The sequence below is a fragment of the Petromyzon marinus genome, chromosome 38, assembly GCF_048934315.1.
Source record: "Petromyzon marinus isolate PM22_M1 ecotype Great Lakes invasive population chromosome 38, UKy_Petmar_22M1.pri1.0, whole genome shotgun sequence".
Lineage (NCBI taxonomy): Eukaryota > Metazoa > Chordata > Hyperoartia > Petromyzontiformes > Petromyzontidae > Petromyzon > Petromyzon marinus.
This window is the reverse complement of record NC_133704.1, coordinates 3,266,149-3,282,906: the sequence shown is the minus strand read 5'-3', so window position 1 is coordinate 3,282,906 and position 16,758 is coordinate 3,266,149. Positions and strand designations below refer to the sequence as shown.

Genomic DNA, 16,758 nt, shown 5'->3' with positions numbered 1-16,758 from the left:
TGAAAATATTTTCCAGGTGAGTGAACCCGGACGGACCCGGCCGAAAGGAAAGGAAGGCGTGGCTGTGAAGCGGCACGTGTGCCAGCACCTGGCAGGGGGTGCCTCTGCAGGTAGAGCTCGCCGGCCCTGCCCGTCTCGCGGACAAACGCGTGGTACGGAGACGACGAGGGCACCGCTCCGCCACTCGCGTCCTGGTAGAAGAAGGCCACCGAGCGGCCTGCTCGGCCAGGGCCACGGAATATGCACGCATTACCACACACGCGCTCACTCACTTGGACACACACACACACGGACACTAAGCATAGGCGCTCGCGTGCACACACGCAAATGAGCAAACGTTTACAAAAGCGCGCCAGCACACACACGAACGTAAGCGCAATCCCATATGCGCACAAACGGATGCGCTCGCGCAAAAACACATACACGTACGCACAGCTACACTTGCACGAATGCGCATTACCACGAGTTCACGCACGCACAGATTAACTACACACCACACGGCGTTTCTTTCAGTTCACTGCCGAAACGAAATTCCACATGTAAAATCGATACGAAGTAAGTAGCACCATTCCTCTTCACTTTCACACAGCACAACACCGTCGAGCCTCAACACCCCCCCAAACAATCTACCGTGTTCCCCTGTTACCGACAGACAAACTGATGGAGATAATTCATTAGCGCTTTGAACTTTAGTGGGGAGAATTAGAAACCGCGCTGGACGGATTCGGCGAGCTGTACGACGGAGCGCACCGTCTCTGTCGAGGCCGGCGGAGCTGCGGTTGAGCGAACGGGGGCTGGTGCTGCCGTGCCGCTCCCCGTCGAGGGAGTCGCGCCGGGAGGCCCCCGCCGGATCCTGCGACTCGCGTTTGAGGCCGCCGGCGTCCGATGCGTCGTGGCTGTGGCCGCTGGCGGGGTCCTCCAGCGCCGACTCCTGCGCCACCACCTTGATCTGCTGCTGGAACATGGTGAGCGCGTCCGCCTGTGCCTTCGGCGGGCCGGCCGCGTACATCTGCGGCGCACACGCACACATGGCAGGTTCTTCGCGTGGCTGCCGCCTTCCTGCTTGTCTTCGATTCCTCCTCGCGCCTCCACCTCGTTCTCTCTATGAGAGCGAGCGAATACCACGCGGTATGTTACAAGTTTATATAATTTGGCAAATTTGGACTGTGGCGCCAGGAGACAATGGCCTTCTCTTTTCGAATGACGTTACAAAATCGTTTTAACGTCCACTGCAAAGCAGACGACGCGTAGTGTTCAACGGGTAATACGCGCGCGAACGTCTGCAACAAGCGGGCAACGCGCGACCGCCGGTCCACACCACCGTGCACAAGTGGTTACAGAGCAAAGTGGTGAGGGCGATGTGTCACCTCACCATATGAGGGATGTCCGCCGCTCGCTGCTTCAGCTGCTGCAGGTCCATGGCGGGCGGCCTGATGGGCGGTGACATTATCATGGCGCGTGGCGGGCACAGGAGGCTCGGCTTGGGCGACACAGCGCTGAACACACGCACATGCGCGCACACACGCACTTTACACGGGAAGCCATACCGACGCCGAGTCTCATCTTACACAAAACATTCCTTAAACACATGTGTGTGTGTGTGTGCTTAACGCGTCGTACGTTTTCACAACCAATAATGCGATTCGTAACTTTGGGTTAGGCCACGAAATGATCTCATCAAATGCATAGTTAAGAACCCTCCAACACCCAACATAGCCAAAATAATTATCACGTGGTGTACAAGTGTTTAACAATGCACAAATTATTAACGTTTCCACTCACGGTCCGGCAAGTGGAAGAACAATCCTCAAAACTAAATTTAGCCATTCAATTTAGGAATTGTAAAAAAAAATACTCGTAATCTTAAAAATATTGCCCAAAAAGACAAAATATATAATAGATGACGCCTGAGGGAATGGCCCTTCCTCACAACACAACAAATTCAGCATCACCAAGTAATTTGTTGAATTGCGATTTGTAATGCTTGGCTGCAAATACCTCCGTGTTACATAAACCAAGTCACGTTAATGAAACACGTGTGCATACAAGACTGGAGTTTTAGAGGCGTAAATGTCCCAGAGACATTAACGATGGCTCTCCAAACACATTCGCCCGACAAACATCACCTCAAGCCTCTCAAGCTACACAGAGCACAGCGACGCGGGCGGGCGGGCGGCCGGCGTGACACCCACGTCGCCGCTGCGCCTACACAGTTACTGCCCTTGGCAGCCAGGCCCGACCTCAACGGCTCAACCCCAACGCGGCGCCCGGAGGATTTGGCACGCCCGAGGCGCACGTACAGGCAGCCTCCACGTGACCGCCAAGCTGGTGCGCCCACGTGCCCGCCCAACGGGGGGCACTTAGCTTCCACTCAACGCGCACAAACGCGGCTTTCCACACGACCACGGCGATGCACGCGTGGAGGTTTCACGAGGCCACCTCCAACGCCACGTTGCTGCCTAAGCGCGGCTTATGGGAGATGTTGTGCTTAGGGGACTAAGCGCTAAGACACAGGGACGAAACTCCCACGGGGAAGCCAGGGCAGCAACACCAGGTCGGGTCACATTTTACAATCTAAGGCCCCTGCACACAAAGCACGTTGCGCACACCCCCTACGCCTGCCATAGATTAACAAGCTCTAATCTCACAAGATCCCATCTCGCTCAAGCAGCTTAAGCACATTGTATTTTTACCTGTGCATGTGTTTTTTACGTTTCAGCTGCAAACATCCAATTATAAAATGCTCAAATAGTTTTAATGATGTTATTGCTTTGTGTACAATAAATGCCGCAACCGTGATAAATTGTCGATATTTTGAGGGGCGTAAAATGTCTCTCAAAATTTCTGCACCACGGCAATTCTGGAGCCAACACTTTGCATTGGTGAGGCATTGCATCCCTCCGTAGTTTAAGTGACTTATCAGCTCATTGGTTGTGTTCATCTCAGTAAAGATTAAATCACACAGATAAACAACAAAAAATGTAACTCCAGAGGCAGGGCAGGGTTGTAGTCATTCTGTCAAGGTGCAGTAGTAATAGCGGTTCGAACCAGGCGAGAGTCCGTGGGAACTGCCTCCCCGCACCCTGAAAACGTAACGTGCCGGACCATGTGCCTTACCAAGCGTCGGTGCTCAACACCACCGCCACTACGGGTCACTGCTAATTGTCGTCATCATAATTATCCTCCTCTTCCTCCTGGCAATGCCGGCTATCGTGCGTAGTGGAAGCTTAAGATATGGTCAACACGTGGCCTAACCCACAACACCAAGCCGAGATTATAATTGACAGCAAAAACCCATGTGTAACAATCACTCTTCACAGAGGCATCGCACACAATACCCACAACAACAGCAAGGCAGCAGCACATGCCGCGTGAGCGGTGCCCCACGCTCAATAATTTGCACGGTGCAAGCCATGTCGACGCCGACCTAACGTCGTGCGCGCGGGCTGCCTGGAAGCTTCGCCGGAAGTCTCGCCGGTCTTACCCCGGCACAGTCTCCTCCCCCTCGTCAGCACTGCAGGTGGCGCTCGAATCGTGGCTGGAGATGGACGTGACGCTGCCCAGCGGCCGGCGAACCAGCTCCCCCAGCTCCCCCTCCTCCTCGTTGGCGCGCAGTAACTCGACGGGATGCCGGACGTCTGCAGCGGCGACCGCCTTTGCCGGACGCTCCACCTCTTCCTCCTCCTCCGTCTTGCACTCCGCTTTCACCTGCGCCCCAGGGGCATTGGAGTCCACCTCCATTGGCTCCTCCGGCTCCTCCACCTTCGCTGCATCCTGCTCGTACACAGATACGCAAAGGAATGTACAGGCACACACTGACAATAATATTCAATCGTACAGATATGCACGGAACGAAACGAAACCAGCCCATGCCGCCAGGTACCATCTGCCCTCACCTCCTTGTCGGCAGACAGCGGCACGGCCCCGGCGTTGGCCGGCTTGGCGTCGGCGCCGCCGGAAACGCCGTCCTCCTCCTTGAGCCGTGTGGTGTCCATGGGGGACGGCGCGCTCTCCGTGTCCGAGCTGTTATTGTCTCCGCCTGTCGCGGGGACGGGCAGCAGCGCGCACCGCCGCGTAAGCCGCGCTTCTCCATTCCCCCTCCCGGCAACCCCATCCATCATTCCCATTCCAGTCACGATTGATAAAGCTCCTTGCATTGTTTCTCGATTGCAGATTTAGCGACACGCAAATGTCTTGTGTGTGATTTTTACGCTGCGATGAGTATCTCGGCATTTAGACATTTTTTATTAAATTCGGTTGTACATTTAACTCATTAGCATAAGAGTTTAAAGATTGATTTTAATTGATTAATCAATGGATAAATACGCGCTTTGTAATTCGCAGCTATGAAAAATCAACAGTATGCACCACAGCTCAACAATTTCCCGCAGGAACCCCTCCTTCTCATATTAATCACAGACCTGAACGCCCCTAACTGCAGCACAAGCGGCAAAAAATAAAGGCAGAAACGCGTTTCTTCAACATAGAAAGATTACAGGAACTTGGGGGGGGGGGGGGACAACGCGAAGGAGTTCTAAATGTGACCAATGGGAGTAAAGAAAGAGCGAGAAAAAAACTCAGTTGTCGAACACAGCACGGAGGAGATTCCATCTCGGAGGGGACGTGCGTGTGTGTGCAGGAGTCTCCACCGTCGCACCTTCGCTCTGGTCGCCGCTCGCCCCGGACTCGTCATCGTCGTCGTCCTGGTCGTCCTGGGCGGACACGGTGGAGGCAACGCTCTCACACTGGGACAGCTCGCGATCGGCCCGTGCCCTCCACCGCGACTGCGGTGCAGAGCAACACCGCACGCCAACACCGCACGCCGTCACCGCCCGCCCGCCCTCCCTCCCTCCCCACGGTGCGCACGCACAGCCTTCTGCTGTGCTGCTCTCGCAGTCTAGAGTTTTACCTCCCCGGTCACCCGCTCTGCTTATTCCCTTCTGCCTCTTTAAGTACGAACGTTCGACTTTTCTTCCCTACCGCTGACGAGTTACAGCTGTAAGAATGCTCTCTCCAATCTTCCCACGTCTACTCGTCCACCACCATTCTAGGGGAAATCCCTCCCCATTCTACTCGGCTTCCACATCACACTCTTGTGATGATTTATGCGCGGTGTGCCACGCCGCCAAGTAATCTGCCCAGCTCGTCGCTAGGCCTGTGCTTTATTTGCAGTGGCTACTACTTCATGCTTTGTTCTGTGCACTGTTCATTATTTATATGGACGCCTTGTACAGCATCTTTCATTGAGATGCTTTATAATTGTCGTTATTATTAACTTTGTGCCCCGATTAAAAAAAAAAACGTGCATAATACTAGCCGCCCGGATCGACGGCCAGACAAGTCGGGATGCTCACTTGGCACTGCCCATCTGTGCTTGCCACACAGTGTGCAGGCTGGACACCCCACAATTATCCATCGCAGTGCCATCTACGTGCACTGCGTGTACTTGTCGTCTATGTGCGTCTGTGTATGTCGTGCTGCCAGCTGCTGCCACTCACCCCCTTGGCCTTGTGCTGCTGCAGCAGAGCGTCCAGGTTGTGTCGTCGCTTGTAGTTGAAGTAAAAGTTCTTGCACTGAGATTCCGACTTGGAGCCAACCATTCGGGCAATTGCTGGCCAGTTCCTACCGTGCTCCACCAACCCTGCGGGACATCACAAGTCACAATGTTCCGATTTCACCCGTCACTGCCTTCACAACACTTGGGAGACATGGCAATTACAATGACCACCGGCCTACAGTAGGTCTCTTGACTTTCCTGCCGAGGACACCGTGTGCGCATCCCTTCCGAATCACTCTCTCAGCGACTCTGACAAATCGCTGACTGGATATTATTTTTCAGCATCCGCCAAGCAATAAGCAGAGAGAATAGAATAGATCCTGGATGTTAGTATAGGTTGTGACCGACACGCTCCGACTCGGATACCAATGAGGAGCGTGTCGGTGACCACCCGAGTAGTCTCTTCTGTTCCTCGACAACAATTGCAGCTACTGACGTAAGAAGACGCTGTCAAGAATATCATCACCTGCGCAGGTGCCTCCACCGATGAATTAAAACTGCTTTTGCAGCAGTGACGATAGCAATCCTGGTAAAGAATGGTTTCAAAAAATGTTTTACCAGATTTTTTGTATTTGTTGCGCATTTTTTTTAAGTCAACGGCGTCAATAAACGGCCGTCGGTTCTGCTGCTGGGGGCACCTGTTCGCTTACACCTCTGTAGCGACCCCAGACAGGCGCTCAGCGCGGAGCAGCTATCCCTTTCAGTTCAGTTCAGTTTATTTTGGTATAGCCCTGTGAGCCATCCGGCTCATGAATCAGGTGCAACCACAACAAACAAAAAAAAACACGAACAAGAAAAACATCTTAAAGTGACTATGTGACTGTGCAAAAGAGAAAATCCATGAGCGCACACGCAACAAGAACAACAATGGGCACCGCGAATGGACCAGACAGCAATTCACGTGGCATGATAGGGCCACCCCTGCAGTGGACCAGACACACAGCCTCAGACTGAAAACTATTCAGGGCACGGCTCAGAAGACCGTACAACGGTATTATTGTTCAGACTGGGTTCGCGTGTCATCCAAAGACATTAAACAGCACCTCAATCGTAACCGACTACTTTGCCATTTTATTATCTAGTAACGGCAGCGCAAAGTTAAATGTCAGAAAGGTAGCTGGGTCAGAGTGACATTAGGGTGCTGTTATGTTCTCTTTACAAATTACAATGTTCCAGTGCGGATGGAGCGGCGATTGTCTTTAGACGCACAGCGGCTCTCATAATGGATTCAATTCTGGTTAGGCTCATTAGTGATTGACAGAACAGTGTGACCTTGCAATCGCACACACACAACCACCCGGGATTACATTTTGAAGCAACTGAACAATAACGACAGGCATTTTGTGCTTCTATAAAACATAAACAAGGACTTGTTTACATTTCAAGAAAACCTCCAAATGCATTACATCACTGAAGCAGAATGCTTCCGAGATTAGTTCCCGTTAAATCCGAACGTAGCTCATCTCTGCAGGCTGCTTACATTTACCTACAGATTCTGGCTCAAAAGTCAAAATGATTTTCTGCTCAATTGAACGTTGAGGCCGGTGTTTGTCACTTCTCTTAAAAACCCTGAGGGCAGGATATTCCACAATCCCATGGTGGGGACGAGTATATCAATAAGACAACTGCTGTTTGACTTCCCCACATACATGGTACTAGTTTCATCAACCCGAGGAGGTTGAACTCGCAACCTTGCAATCGCGAGCCGCTCGCTCTACCGCTAAGACACCAGGCTAGGTTTTCTGTCAGCAACAGCTGCTGGCAGCGATATTTGCTGACTCGCCCTTGCTTAAAACGGTCGCAGGCGTCACGGCGCACTGAAGGAAAATGCTCAGCCGCGACAGCCCACGGTTGAACTGGGAAGCTGCAGCCAATGCGGTTGAAGTAAACAAGAGTCACGTGGTGCCGAACACGACATCACGGTAAAATATGGTAACACACGTGACAACACGTGTGCATATGTGCGTGTGTGCAGAGACTGTATGAACGTATATACGTCATCTACAAACTACGCAACTTTGCACGAGTCTGCTGTTTATCAGAATGCAATGCGCTCCTCCGTTACGAACGACCAAAGGACACCCTGTCGGTGGCACACCCAGATTAACATTTCGGAGCGGGCAAATCTCGGAAGGGATAAATCACGGTCCAACTGTGTCGCGTGCACCTGCCATTGCTTGGAAGGGGCGGTTTGTTTTCTCTGTAGAGTTTTTATTACTGTAACTTTTCATATCCGCTTCCTACTTCGCATCCTACATCCGTGATCTTCCCATGCATCAGCACTTTCCGTATTGTCGTTTTGCACTTAAAGGACCCACAGCTCTTGCCAGTAAAGTCTGCAATCGCGACATTATTTACTTAGCGGGCATTGCTTTCCTGATGAGATTCAGAAGGTTTAAACTGGTTCATGGTTTTGTATGCTTAAACAAAAGCTGCTCGAAAACATGTCAGGAAGGCCATTGGGACAAGAGGAGGGGTAGCCTGACAAAAATTATACAAATTGCTTCATGTATAGAGGCAGACTTTGGTCTGTTTATTTTGCATAAATAAACCAGCAACCCTTGACACGTGGTTCATTAGTGCTGGGATTTGCTGGGCTCATGGTGCTGGGATGTGGTCGCCACCGCGATGCATGGCGATGCACGCAGGCCGTACCTTTCCTAGCAATTTCCATCTCTTCCTCGGTCCAGCGTGACGACTCCACAGGCTCTGCGTTGGCTCCCATTGCTGATCACACCAAAGACATGTGCACGCACACGCACGGACGCGCGCGCACACAGCTTCATGTAGCAACAGACAAACACAGTTTCGCATTGAAGCACAGCTATTCACACAGCTTCAATTCTCAACCACAACCACAGCACCGTAACGTACTGGAGAGAGTTAGGCAGCCATATATTGTTTCCTGGCACTCACCGGGCAGTGGCGTGGAGGTGGAGGAGGTGGCGGTGGCGGGGGTGATGCCAATGCTGATGGTGGTAAGGGTGGTCGTGGCGGTGATGGTGGCGGTAGCAGTGCCGGTGGCTGCGGCGGTGACGGCGGTGGCTATGGTAGTTGGGATGGCGGCAATGGGCGAGGCACCGGCGGGAGTAGCAACGTCAGTGGTGGTGGCGGTGGCAGTAGCGGCAGTGGTACAGGTGGAGACGATCACGGGCTCCGGCAGGGGCGGCTGTGGTGCGGGCGGGGGGTCCTCGGGGGTGGTGCTTGCTGCTGTGTTGGCGGCCGCCGCCGCCGCTGCGGCCGCCGCAGCCTCGTTGGCCATGGACCTCGTGATGCGCCCTTTCCGACGCGACAGGCCGCCCGCCGTCCTTCGGCCCTTGCCGGCCGACGGGCCCTTCTCATCGCCTTCTTCGCCCGAGGAGTCTCCCTTTTCCTTCTCCTTCTCCCTGAACACGTTGACACACGGGGCAGCCGCTCAGTACGGGCAGCGTACGGATGGCCCGGCGAGGATAGCGAGCGAGGGATCTCACGTATTCCGCTACGGGACACCAAGGGTAAAAAATCCCTCCTGACGCAGCTGCGCACATTGACATGAACATCATGAACCCATAAAGCGAGCGATGACAGCCAACTGAGGAATGTTGGCCAAAATGAAGCTTGCTGAACTTTAAATACACGCAGCTCTCTTTTTAGCAGCGTAGAAACCATTTTTATTGTAGAACTGCAGACCGGAGGGCGGCGCTTATATATACGACCAAAGCACAGGCACACGTGCAGCTAACAGTGCGTTTTGTTTTATCCTCCCTATTCTCTTTCTCTCCCCCTGGGGGTTCAACTCGGCTGGGATAGCGCGGCCGCGTGCTCGTTCTCACGGGACGCGCCGCCATGAACGGGCTAAATATAGACTCATCCATCACGGCGACACCACGGTCAGACAGAGTTCACCTGGACGAGTCGTCTTCCTTCTCTCGGCTCTCCTCGCGCTCCTCGCGCTCCTCCACCTTCTCTGGCTTTTCCTCCTCCTTCTCCCTCTCCTTCTCCCGTTCCCTGTCTTCCTTCTTTTCTTCCTTCTTTTCTTTTTCATCCTTCTCTTCCGTCACGGGTCGCGTTATCGTCTGCTGTAAGGGAAAAGGAAAATGTGAGAAACCAAATCTTGGGAGCATGAAGCTGACAACGCGCGGCACTTTAGTTTCGATTCAATTCGCGGTGCCTGAGGCTCGGCGATGCAAGGTCACGGTCCTCGACCTGATCTCTCATCCCTTCGCGAGGATTAGCGTGCAATGGCCGAAGGTGTCCCCACTTGTTGCTGAGTGCGTGCGTGCGAGTGGCAGCCGGCCTGGACTCCACAGTCCCGCGTGCGAGACATACGTGGGCGGGCTGCAGCACCGCTCCCCACAGTCCCCCCTCCCACCCTCCCTCCACTGGCGGCGTGAGGCAATTTCACGAAACGGCACAAGATTCAGGCAGAAAGGGAAAGTGACATCACATCACCGGGGCAGCGATACTGCCGCTGCTGCTGCCAGTGCTGCATCTGTCGGTGCCAGTTACCAGTGCCGGCGGCATTTTGGAGAAGGGCCGCTGTCTGGTTTTGCTGTGCCCCCCCCCACCCCCCCAATGGAGCCAAGTTGCACGGTCCTTATGACCGTCACACATCTGGGCCGGGGGCCAACACTGCGGGGCCCGTGTATACTTTGTGCACGCAGGCTGCACGGCGGGCGCAGGGAGAGGGAAGCGGAACGTGCTCCAGATTGGCGAGAGAGGGTGGTGGACTCCTCTCTCTCTGCGCCACGTCCTTTCTCAAAGATGTCGGTGATCATGGCCTCCCTTCCGAATAAATCTGTCCATGATATTTACTCAAGAACTGTGCATGAGATTCTCTAAGTTGTATCCAATTGTTCACATTGCTTACGTAACCTAATTGGCGGTGTTCCCTGGCTTCTTGTGGTATCTATCATTTTCCCAGCCAAAACATTTATATTCTGAGTCAGTATGGATGACACTAAGTTCCCGGTTACTGATTGTGTTTCGCTCTGTTAAATAAATAAAAAATCCCCATACTTTTTTTTTGTTCATAAAATAATGCAGACACGTTTTTTTATTTACGTTTTCAACCGGTTGCCTATTTCTGTAACAAGTAAAGCATGTACCGGCTGTTCGTATCACAACCTATGTCACCATGACTTTGACTAAGATCTGTACCGTACAACAACTGTACCGTCGAGGACGCCCATGAAATAGAACCTTGCAGCTCATTGGGCCCTTTCTGCTAATACAATTAGATTCTCCATGCGAATGGAAGAACTGGAAGAACGTACGCTTTCCCAGTTATTTATTTGAATCTCCTAGGCATCAATCTTAGAACCCTATGATCGATCCCCTCTATTCCCTCACGTTGCGCATTTAGCAATATTTATTTGCGTTGATTCATTGTTATAAAAACATTTAAAACGATTTCCTTATAGCGCGTTCGGACGAACTTGTGTTGCTTCTCTCAGCTCCCGCACAAGGAGCAAGATTTCTGATGCCATCCATTGTGTTCCACCTTTCATCCCCTACTCTAAAAACGGTTTCATTTATGGCCTCAACCAACTTTATTTTACTGTTTATATTTCGTGCGCACAATTTCTGTATTGTGAAGAACACTAAAATTCGATGTTTTACAGCCGCTACACCCTTTTGCTGAATTTTTCCATCAGTTTTAACGAGTGACCCTGAACTTTATGGCTTCCTATTCGTTTATTTAACTTGATTAATTTCACTCTCATCTTTCTATCTTACTAAGGGAATATGGTCGCACCCACAATCCGCGTCAGGATGATAATACACCTTTTGACTGATTCATCGCATTCCGAAAGCATCTATTGATAGCCATGGAATCAATCTGGTGCCGACTATGGTCACCTGGGCTCTTCAGAACCGTGTGGGAAAATCTCGAACCACGCATTTGTCACGAAACGTGCCCATGTACCGTGAACTCTTCTATGCAATGTTCTCTTTCATTCCTCGTTCATAATCCATATGGTCCAATAATATCATTCACCTCTACTCTCACCAACTTTCCATTAAAGTCTTCTTTCATCATTCATATCACCCGAAATTTACACTCTTCTTTAGCCTCATCGATTTCCTCATAAAATGCCTCAAGTTCCCCTTCTGAGCATTCAGCCGTGGGTGTACATTATACTTGAACGATGGAGATGTTAAATGGCTCAAATAACAATTTCACAAGCAATACTTTGAGACACTGCAGAATATTGGGTCCAACAGGGAACTGGCTGCCTGTATTTCTATCAGCAGTCCTACCCCTGTCACGTGTGCACACCTCCTCCTGAATAAATTCATAACTGCCAATCATTTGAAAAATGTCCACGACCTCTCCACCTAACTTCACTCCATCCTCACTTTTCAAGTTGCTACACTTATGTTTACTTTTGTTAAGGAGAGTCACGTGGTAACGGGCGAGCGTCACCTGCCGCCCCTGACAGTCTCTACCGGACAAGCTGTGGCCGCCGCTCACTGTGAAACCTCATCTCGGCCGTGGTGGACATGGACACTTCTATTTATAGCCATGACATCCTTGGCAAACACAGCAGCAGTTTGCCATTGCCTTCTCCCGATTAATTTGGGGTTTACTCTGTAGCATATGGGTCACAACCTATCCCGCAAGGCCACAGCGGGAGAGAATTTACTAATTGCCCTCAGTGCAGATTTTGCCTTAAAGTTGCCACCATAACAACGTGGTTTGGGTAGGCGGCGACTGTCGACAATCACCGAGTCAACACGATACTGCAAGCACTGTGCTGGCCACACTGGGCACATAATCGGCCTCCATAGGTGGCATAATAATTTTATGTTGCCATAAGGTGAACACTATTCTTCATAAATTTGGTCCTAGTATCAGGAAATCCGGCCGGGTGGCTCAGTGGTTGAGCGAGTTTGCGAGTTCAAATGCTGCTTGAGGGTTGACTCAGCACATCTGGAGTCGATAATATAAGTACCACGTCTGTGCATAAGTCAAGAGTGGTTGTCCTATAGACAAACTCGATCCACCATAGCAATATGGAATTTTCACCACTGGCTCAAGAATGTAAACAGAAGAGGAGCACCATCCCCTGGCAATTGAGCAGGAAATCACAGTGATGTGATGTTGAAGTAACAATAACATTTGAATCTTTAAAAATACATGGGTAAAAAATTCGGCAACGACAAACCACAACAACACTTGTGCTGTTTGAACAACACATTTTTAACGGGAGACATCAGGGGAAAAGATTTAATGTTTGCGAGCCTATGCGCTGCTCACCAAAGCAATGCAGTAAATCTTAAGCAGACGGACCTTTGACTCAACATACGTTTAACTCTCGCAAGTGAACTACGTGTGCCGAGTACATATTTACCGCACACACCAGTGCTACAAACCTCTGTAAATGTACAGCGCTGCTGTCAGACTCCAGTTCTTCAGGCATCCACGTATGCTGGCGCAGACGTAAACATCGAACTCCCCCTTTGCGGTGGAAAGAGCCAGCGACGCTCAACGCAAAACCGTCCTCTTGTTTTGAACCGTGCGGGAGCAGCCCCCTAGAGAGCTCCTTCAGACGGAGAATCCCAACGGCGAGAAATCCTATCGGGGTCCCATCCCATCCCCTCCACCGCCGTCAGCGAGAGAGAGAAGCGCACGCGGCACGCGCGGCCCCGTAATCCCGCTCAGCGAGAGCGCCGGCACGTGGCACCGCCGAGCCCCGCCCACGCGCACGCCCGGTTGCCTCCCACACGGATCCCCGCGACAGCAGCCATTACACTGCCCCCCCCCCCGCGCCCCCATCTCCATGATATCCAGCACTGCCATCTTGACTCATAAAGCACACCGGACGTGGGGCAAATCGCCACACCGAGAGCCACGCAGACAAATCCACCGCCGGCAATTGCCGAGACACAACTCGACTCGCCCCAGAGCCAACGCGACGCTCTCTCCCTTGGCCGTGGCGTGGCTGGGAACAAGCGGCTCTGCTTCAAACAGCCATCGCCTGAGAAACTTGGCTGCACACGCCCTACTGTACAGCCGCCGCGCAACATTGCGCCCCTCTGTGTTAAGCGGGAGATCCCCCTCACTAACGTACCACGAGCTTCCACACAGAGGCCTCTGAAAGAAAGAGGCGCCGGCAGACTTTGCCCGGCAGGATTTGGTCCAACGGGCACGGGAACGCAGCGCCTCCACGCGACCTCCTGTGACCCCGGCTCGGATTACGACGAGAGACCAGCCGGCATTTGACGACGCGGCGAGACTACCGCGCATCTAAAACTTGCGACCGTGTCCCACGGCACAACGCCCATCGCCCAAGACCCAAACACGGGATCCACATCCCGCGGGAGGGGTTGCCATAAAACTCCCAAACCTACAGTAACCACCGCTTTGGGGGGGGGGGGGGGGGGAAGGTAAAAAAGCGCAATATCCCCAAATTCTGCCCGAATATGTTTGAGTTGGGAGTTCGGTAAAATTACAGGAAATGTGACCAAGGCAACAGGATGACCCAGCTGTAACGGGGCATTCTGAGGTTTTCTTGGCCCAAGCAGAGGCGACACAACTACAAGTCGGCGCTTCACAGCTCTGTGAAACGCACACTGAAGTACACATACAAGCGCAGGACGTGTTTTTCGACACTTCTACATTCTTTAATAACCCAACAGCAACTGACACGTGTTTATTTGAAGGTACATTCCGCTAACTAGGTCCACCGCGCACCATGCGTCCTGTTTACGTGCCACTGCATACGTGCCTAACGCCAAAAAATCCGGGCGCAGAGCCACAGCACAGAAAGCCCCACGAATACAACGCCACCACCAACTAAAACTCACTCTCTGTAGCCGCCATAACGAAACAATCCGTTCATGGCTCGAGCACTCGAGGGCGCATCACGCAAAACCTGCAGTCAACGAGCCCTCGTAGCCCAAGGAGCAGAGATGCCGAGCCTGACAGGAGTCGACTCATGGCGCTGGGCTGTGCCAGGCGGACGGACACTTCGGGGAGACTGCACCGCACGCGTCTTTGTGTGTACCCGCACAGCCTCACCGCCGTTACCGCCCTCTACACCCGGACCGGCAAATATCGGCGAGCACCCCGGGCCAGGCCGGGGCATGCGCACACACTTCTTACATCAAAGAAATGAACGTGCTCGAGTAGAAACAATATCAGATATCAAATGGAAACTGTAGCAGCCATCGCATTCCGATGACTGCTACAGTTTCTACAAACAGTCCAGGCTGCGTCTGCTGTCACTCACCGTAACATACGCTTTCCCGACAGCAACCCCCTTGCACTGCATGGCAAGCGCTGCGGTTTATTACGGCTATCCCGACGGCTTCCCGCACACTGGCTCCGCACGCGCAGTCGGCGCCGCAAGATCTGCTGTAAACTTCACTCCCCGCGCTGGCCGTGAGCCAAACGAGCCGTCAGCAAACATGTGGCGAACTGGATCATGTGCCTGCGCCGCGCGCGGCCTGCAGTGACCCCGCCTGGCGCACACGGCTCTCAGCCGCTCACCCGCGCCGCAGCAAACCCCCCTCCTCGCCCCGCAAGCTTCCACTGCCACAAATTCCTGACAATTACATCCTCCGCAGGCCTCCCCCCTTTGGTTTCTCCCGCTCGCAGTCGGTCCGCCGAACCGAGCGGGGCCGTTCTTCTCAGTTCCCTCTGCGATATTCACCAATGTCTCACACAGCGTCAAATGCACACGCCTAATACGTGTAAGCTCTTATGTTTGCATGCACGTGCTTACGACTACAAAATTCCGTAAACAAGGCTCCAGAGGATTCGGTGTTCCAACTGAGGATGTTTCCTGCCCCCAGGCAGCACACAACAATGCACTGCAGCACACACTCCACGACTCAAGTGGCTCCGCGTCTCCGTTAACCACGCTCGCCCACGCCGAGTCACCCCATTGCCTGCACTCACGAACCTCACCAATGCCACACCGAGTCGCCCTTTTACACGAATTCGCGAACCATGCCCCCCACCCGCTCCTCCCCTGCGTCACGCCAAGGCACTCAATGACACGCGCTTGTTGCCCTCGTTAAGTTCTGCTGAGAACCCTTCCCTCAAAGTTAGTAAGCACATCATACACCGTTTCCCGAAGTGCGTCAGTAGTGTCAAGTTGAGACATTTGCATGAATGTATTTGGCAAGCCACAGGGTATTGTTATATAGCAAAGCGTTCAACAGACACACACACACACGTGTCAAGGTGCATGCGGGACCGGCATGATGGTATGCAGGCATGTGTCACTGGTGTTTGACGGTGGCGGGCAGCTGTTTGAAATGAATGCTTGTGTTTAAATTGAAGCCTTTTACTAACGTTGTCACAGGCCTTGGCTCCTGCCATGCTGCACAGTCGACCTGCACAGGCAAAGCCATGGCACAAGCGCAGAGCCAGCGATGCTCGCTGGGCACAGCAAATTAACAAGTTACACTAATTTATACTTGCAATCGCAGTCACCACAAATGCAAAACATCTGCTCCATTATAACAGCAATTAAAGGTGTAACTGCGATTAGCCGATTTGTCAAAATTGCAGGCCATAAACTTGATGCAAGATTTAATCATTTATATTAGCAGTGTTGTGAATGTAGTGGCCACGAGTGGCTGCAGGGTGCAAATGAAGCCATAACAATCAACATGTTGGAATCGATAAACATCGATTCTTACATGCACTATTCGATAAAGGCGAGGTGGGCTTATGAATGTCATCTATGAACCGATGCATCGACCCACCTCCAATATTGATTATGCACATTAGTGTGTTACTTAAAAAAAACAGAGCACAATGTGGAATACAACCCACACCAGCAATTAAATTCAGCACCCTCTGGCCCCGGGTAGGGTAAAACGCGCGCCAACAGGCGGCCTCGCGTTACTATACGCCGCCTTGTCAGTGTGACTAGATTTGGAACACCTAGCTGCAATCACACCCACATCATTGTCCACGGAGGAGTAGTTTCCGGAGCGCCACTGTCTGTCAGCTTGTGAATTCTGATGGAGAGATGCAAATGGCAGAATTACGCTGCGCAACACCAGCCACCACCACCATTGCTTCCACAGCACAAAGCGCGCGCGCAAATGCCACACGTCACACAACGCGACTCAGTGTCGCGCAGGCATCGCGTCGATGTAGGTGGTGACATTTTGCACACGGGGGGGGGGCATTTGTTCCACCACTCTTCTCTCTCTTCTCTCTCCCGCACCGCACCAATCGTGCGCAGGAAAATATG

At 52.4% G+C, this 16,758-nt stretch overlaps 1 protein-coding gene across 17 annotated transcripts in view; it reads right to left on the bottom strand.

Annotated features, from left to right (window-relative positions):
* LOC116950239 (nuclear receptor corepressor 1-like) overlaps nt 1-16,758 on the bottom strand; it is a 69,746-nt gene that overhangs the window by 20,889 nt on the left and 32,099 nt on the right. For 12 of the 17 annotated variants that reach the window (XM_032967872.2, XM_032967879.2, XM_032967887.2 and 9 more), the window contains exons 15-26: nt 16,463-16,519; nt 15,846-15,932; nt 9,443-9,615; nt 8,474-8,943; nt 8,213-8,284; nt 5,499-5,641; nt 4,658-4,784; nt 3,897-4,039; nt 3,485-3,774; nt 1,373-1,496; nt 751-1,009; nt 89-217 (exon numbers count right to left, since the gene is read on the bottom strand). In XM_032967872.2, coding sequence (XP_032823763.2) covers nt 89-217; nt 751-1,009; nt 1,373-1,496; nt 3,485-3,774; nt 3,897-4,039; nt 4,658-4,784; nt 5,499-5,641; nt 8,213-8,284; nt 8,474-8,943; nt 9,443-9,615; nt 15,846-15,932; nt 16,463-16,519 — 2,074 coding nt within the window. The other 5 variants (XM_032967882.2, XM_032967876.2, XM_032967884.2 and 2 more) reach the window with 5 other exon arrangements.